The 6,095-nt window shown below is 33.8% G+C and overlaps 1 protein-coding gene across 1 annotated transcript; it reads right to left on the bottom strand.

Moving 5' to 3' along the window:
• LOC105172218 (late embryogenesis abundant protein 47) lies at positions 553–2,439 on the bottom strand. The gene is made up of 3 exons (XM_011093590.2): positions 2,226–2,439; positions 1,865–2,146; positions 553–1,257 (listed from the first exon to the last, which is right to left on the bottom strand). The coding sequence occupies exons 1-3, from the start codon at positions 2,406–2,408 to the stop codon at positions 1,039–1,041; spliced, it is 684 nt and encodes a 227-aa protein (XP_011091892.1). The 5' UTR covers positions 2,409–2,439; the 3' UTR covers positions 553–1,038.

Below are 6,095 nucleotides of genomic sequence, written 5' to 3'. Positions count from 1 at the left end.
TTTCGACTTGGCCATTTTTGGTAAAAAAAAATTTATTTTTTTAGTCAATCACGACTCGACATATTAATGTTAACATATTTGAAAAAATTATATTAATATAATTTATTTTTAATAATAAAAAAATAAATAACTCGACATGGGGTTGTCTGTTGGGTTGAAATATCTTTGTAATTCTTCCATACATGTCCTTGAACTTTGCGAGTACTTTGATTACGGAATCTGTTTTTGGTTAGAAAAAATATGGGCTTCTATCTTCTCTTTTTAATTTTTTTGTTTTGGGAAAGATAATTTAAAAAAAGGAAAAAAAGCCTAAAACGTTCTTACAAAATTGCTAAGAAAAAATAAAAATCCAGCAGGGAAATTGGTACGGAAAAAACAGTTATATCTTTCTTTAATGGGGACAAATATATAAATTTACAATTAATCACTTGTCTCATATTTGCTTGTAAACATGAAATTATAATAATCAATCATATTGTAACAAATAAGTTAGTAAAAAGTAAACAAGTTGGTACTTAATCTTTTCCTACTATGTCACAAAAATAATCCTGATTAAATGGACACCACCGACAAATTGGACTGTCTTAGCATAACTTAACAAAAGATGAACATATCTGGAAAGGCTGATCCTACCCGTTGTGCATGGAATACTGTCTAAGTAAACTTTTAATTAAAGTACATAATCAAAACTTATTGAATAGAAAGATGTACAATAACACAAAATTCAATAAACTACACGATAAAATAAAAAGAAGCCAACGATGGCATCCTATATATCAAAACTAACTATAAATAACATAAAGATCTTTGAGATAAAAAAACCCACATCGGGTAACTAAAGATCTTTTTATTTAATTTGCTGCTTGAGTGAATGACTCGATCGAACATTTGAGTTTATTTATGTTGTAGGAGATATAACAAATGGAGTAATTAATATAGGATCCAATTGACCTTTTCCTTTTATGGTTGAGGATCCCATAGACTGATGTAAAAATTAATCAGCAGAGAGGATCGAAAAAGACAGGATCTAAAACTTCATTAGTTTAGTTTGTTGTTATCGGTAATAATGTTAGTATTGTTGTTATTATTAGAAGCAAGAGAGTTAGTCTGGTTAAGCCTTGCAGCCGCAGCGACAGAGGCTGCTACGCCTCCTGGACGGGTACAGAGGTTGGGATCATTCCTTAGCTCCGCGCCTATGACTCCCTCCGCATCTCTTCGTGTCACTGGTTTGTCGGATGGCAGCTTTGAACTTGCATCCTGTAATATTACGATTAATATAACACATCATTAACATCTATATATATATAATCACCAAAACTTGTCTTTGTTTTCCTCTTGAGAAATTTTTTTTGTGCGAATCCTAGCTACTAGGAAATAACATGTTACATGGGACGTCTACTTAATTTGTATATCGTGGGTTTAATTGCAATTTTTGGTCCTATGATTATATAATATTGTTTTGATATGTTGGTCCTATAACTTGTTAGGGTTGTAAAATATTAGTTCAACTTTTTTCAATTTCACAATTTTAGGTCAAAATTGGCTGGAAAGTGATATCATAATTCTCGCCAACTTTGAAAATTCCTGTCAATTTTGTCTTAAAATTGCAAAATTAAGAAAAAAAATGAAGTACCATTTAACAACTCCAAGAAATTACAAAATTCAAGTGTTAAATAACTATAATTACACGACTAAAAGTGCAACCAAATTTTTATTGGTGTTTTCAGTTTTTGCACATATTTTGATCTTATTTTAAAGAGAGAGACACCAAAAGCGTCCTTCCCCTCATCATAGGATCAAAAGATCAGTAATATTCCTTAGATTTAATTTTCTAATAGATAAAGAGAAAGGATGAGGAGATGACCGAAAGAATTTCCCCGAGCTTTGTCTTATCCTCATCTCTTGGCACTCGAGCATTGCGGGTAGCGGCGGATTGAGCGGCAGCAGCCACGCCACCGGGCACAATATTGGTACGTCCAGTTGCCCTAACCTCTGCCGCCTGTATTGCGGCGGCATCGCTATAGTCCACAGGTCTGTGCCCTGCCGTCAGGGCAGTGGCTTCAAGTGCTTCACCGATGGTGATGTCCCCTCGCTGCTCTGGTTGTGATCCAAGTGGTCCAGTTGTCTGGCTGTCTGGCTTCACCACCTTCACTAGTTCATACCGAGTATTAGTTTCAAATACTCAAACATATACAAAATGGTGAACGAAATGGAAATTTGGTTACCTGGACACCGATGATTTCTGTCGGGTTAGCTACAACATTGTGTGCGTTGCTCTGGCTTATCAAACCAGCCATCTCATGCAAATGGCCTTTCCTTGTCGCAGTTGCAGCATCACCATCCACCTTAAAATTATTGTTGTACAGTTTGGAATCTTCAACATTCTTGATGAGTTGTTCCTGGCTCATTTTGTTCTCACTTAGATTGCATGTATCTACGTTTCATAAACATAAGTTGAGATTGGTGAATTTATAAAGGGTGGTACTTAAACAAAATCTTTTAAGGTAAAAAGAGCAAATTCCATGGCTAAGCCAACACGTGGATGGTGTCAATTCCATGTTGATGTTTCCTGCAGATGCTATGCATAGCCAATTTTAATTGTTATGGTGGAAATTGAAGGAGAGACAAGTGCCAAAAAATCTTTAGTAACTTGAGACTTGGTCTTTTGATGAAGTAAACTAGGATCTGGCCCCTCATTGAACGCTTAGACAACTATATATGCACGCATGTGTGGCTTTCATTTGCGAAATACATTAATAGCCTAAATCAAAGTTTTCAACTGGCCTGCAGGGAGAAAAGAAGGGTTTGGCCCATATTAATATAGTAGAGTAGAACTCCTGATATGCACTTTATATATATTTTTTAATTCAAATTAATAATTTTTTTATAATATATGATGCTATAGATAATATTTTTATACAAACTAAAATTTTTATTTTAAATGGGTAAAATATAGAAGGTTTGAATAGATAAATCGGCTTTTACATATTTCCAATCATATATAAAAATAAAAATAGAAAATTAGTTAAATGTATTGTTTGTTATATATAATTCATCTTCCTTAGAAACTATATTAAAGTAAATAATCTAATATGATTTTCCTTATAAAAAATAAAATACAAAGTAAGAATAGAAACTTCTATTAATGAGTTATAAGGACGACAACTGGGGGGAGGGGTTGGAGGAAGAAAGATGGACTATAGAAAGAAAAAGTAATTTGAAATAATTTCAAAATTTCAATATCATTTCATCAATTGGAACAAAAAAATAAAAGGAGTAAAATGATTATCATGAATGAAAATATAAAATAAGTACATATAAAAATAAAAATGACTAAATTCAGTTAAATCATAAATATAGCATGTTATGGAATGGAAATCGGTGTCCAATTCCATGCCTACATTAAGGCTGAGAGACGATGAATTGAAGGACCTTACTCTTATGAAATCAATTGCCTAAATATTCATTATTATTTATCCATTCTCTAGTGTCATTGACTATTGCTAGACGGCCACCCATGAAAACGGGCTCTTTCTGGTTATGTTATAATAAAAAATAATTAATCTAATTAAATTTAATTAACTGTATTGGGAATACGCCCAAGTTTAGGTGAAAGTAAACCTAAAGAGTCACACTCTAATCACCGCACTATGATGGAATTAATTTAGAATTAATTTCCAAAGGGAGAGGTTAGTTTAATTCGATTAGAGTAAATTTTTTAATAGAATCAATGATTGGATCATATACATAAATATCCATGGGTTGGATTTTCTCAAAGATTAATTAACTAAATTAATTAGATTGGACTTTAAGCCTTTTAAATTAATTGGATTAATTTAGTTGGGCTTGATTTAAATTTATTGATTGGATCTACTAATTAAATGAGAAAATGAGCTTGGGCCTTTTCATTAGATTAGAGGACTTAAAGTGAAAAAAATTAAAATTAAATTTAATTTAATTTAGGTCCATTGAATATGGTTTTGTTTTCGTGGAGTCGAGTCCATTTTTAGACCAAGTCCATAATCTGGTTTGACCTTTATCTATGTCAAATGACATGTTTGTTGATTTTAGGAGCGGTGGTGCACGAAATTTAGAGCTTGAAAAGCTAAAAATTTAGGCTATGGTTTGTGAGTAAGAGAAGTTGCACTGGCTAGGTCTTATCTAGTGGTTTTTGCCTAGGTCAAAACACTATAAAACCCTCTTATCTCTCACCCACACCTAACAGAACGAATTTCTGCCTCTCTCTCTCTCTCTCTCAAAAATAAACCAATCTCTCATCTATCTGTATAATTGTTCCTTTGTTTCTTTGAATCAAAGAAGGAATGAAGAGAGATCGAGGCCATTAACTCATAGCGTGTTTTCGATTTTTTCCTTTCAGTTCCTAGTCTTGCTAGCACTTGATAGGAAAAACTCTCTGGTGATTATAGCGGATTGATTTAGAGGGTTTCAAGGTTGAAACCTTGTGGAGGAAGATCGGGTTGAAAAGGGAACAACTGCTTGTAGGCGGTTCAAAAAAACTACAAGGGTAAAGTTCTCTTTTCAGTTTTGTGTCTCTCGTTTTCTTACTTTGAATCATGGCCTGTTTTTCTTGTTTATTGTACATCGAACTCCTGAGAAATACCAACGGTACACCCCTTGATTGAGTACTAATATGCTTTAATTCGATATTTTTTTACTTTTTGCACTTCTGTCGCGCTTCCTGGGCCGATCCACTTCCTACAATGGCGAGGATAACAGGACCATTCTTAAAGTATGGCTTTCAAACCTATTTGAAACAATTCGCAGCCCATGAATATCCTCCAATATGGGAGGAGGTGTCCTTCTTGATTCGAGGTAGTTTTGGACGGTGCCCCAAATCCTTTCACTGATCCCCCTACTCTTGCTGTCGAGATCCCCCAGTTGATTTAGGTAATAGGGACGCTCGTCTTTTTTCCCTTCTTAATGAGATTTTCTCCCACTTATCTGAGATATTTGAGAAATATTTTCTAGATGATAACCAAGACCATATACTTGGGGTGGTCGTGAAAGGCACCGCGAGGTGCGAGTGGATCGGCGCGAGAACACTTAAGCGGAAGCGATTAAAATAAATTGCGTAAAATAAAATAAAATCGCAATGAAATCATGATTCCAAGGGGTGTACCCTTGGAGTTCCCGGACACTTGATGTAGTTAATGAAATTAAATGATAATAAAATTAACGGGGCTATTGGTATAATGAAAAACAAATGGAACAAAAATCGTAAATCAAGAATTACCTTTTCTTGATTTATTTCTAACTTCCTTCATTGATTCGTTCACCCAAGGCCTCAACGTAGAGACCCTCTAAAGTCGCGTCCACACCACACTAGAACTTGAGATTCCTCAATTCAATTTTTTAGAAAAGAATTGAGGAGAAGAACACACCAAGTGTGGAAAAGAGGGGGTTCGGCCGAGTGGAATGATTGGAAGGAGAGGAAATTATTTTTGTGTATCCATTCATTCATTAGTTATTTCAAATAACTAATACACATATATACCTTGAATGGGTGCATGAAAACATGTCTATGTTCATTTAACCATCCATAAGGTAATAATCCTTTATTCCAAAATAAAGGATGACTAGCATGACATTTTTCAAAAATAATTTTGTTAGTCAATAATTTCCTTTTCCAATTATTTCCACCAACTTAATTAATGGGCTTGGGTCGATTTTAATTAATTAAAATATCAGGACCAATTAATTAAATCGAATTTAATTAAAGCCCACTTAATTAAGTCTATCATATATTTAATCCAATTAAATATATGAGCCCAACAAACCTTTATTAAATAATAAGGGCAAATCTAATATAAATTAATCCAATCAATTTATCATTAGGCTTATCCATCCAATGGATCCCTCACATTTATAAGTAATCCAATTACTTACGGAATCAATTCCTAATTAATTTCTCGTCCCTTCTTGGTGATTTGTGCGTGACTCTTTAGGTTCACCTTTTAGCTAGACTTGTACTAGTGTCCAACACTATTATTAATTAAGTCTAATTTAATTAATAATTTTCAATCAACCCTTAATCAAGAAAGCCTGTCACCATGGGTAGCCGTCTAACGACGGTC

The sequence above is a fragment of the Sesamum indicum genome, linkage group LG10 (assembly GCF_000512975.1).
Source record: "Sesamum indicum cultivar Zhongzhi No. 13 linkage group LG10, S_indicum_v1.0, whole genome shotgun sequence".
NCBI lineage: Eukaryota > Viridiplantae > Streptophyta > Magnoliopsida > Lamiales > Pedaliaceae > Sesamum > Sesamum indicum.
Note: the sequence above shows the minus strand (reverse complement) of the source record. Positions and strands in the feature narration are given on the sequence as shown.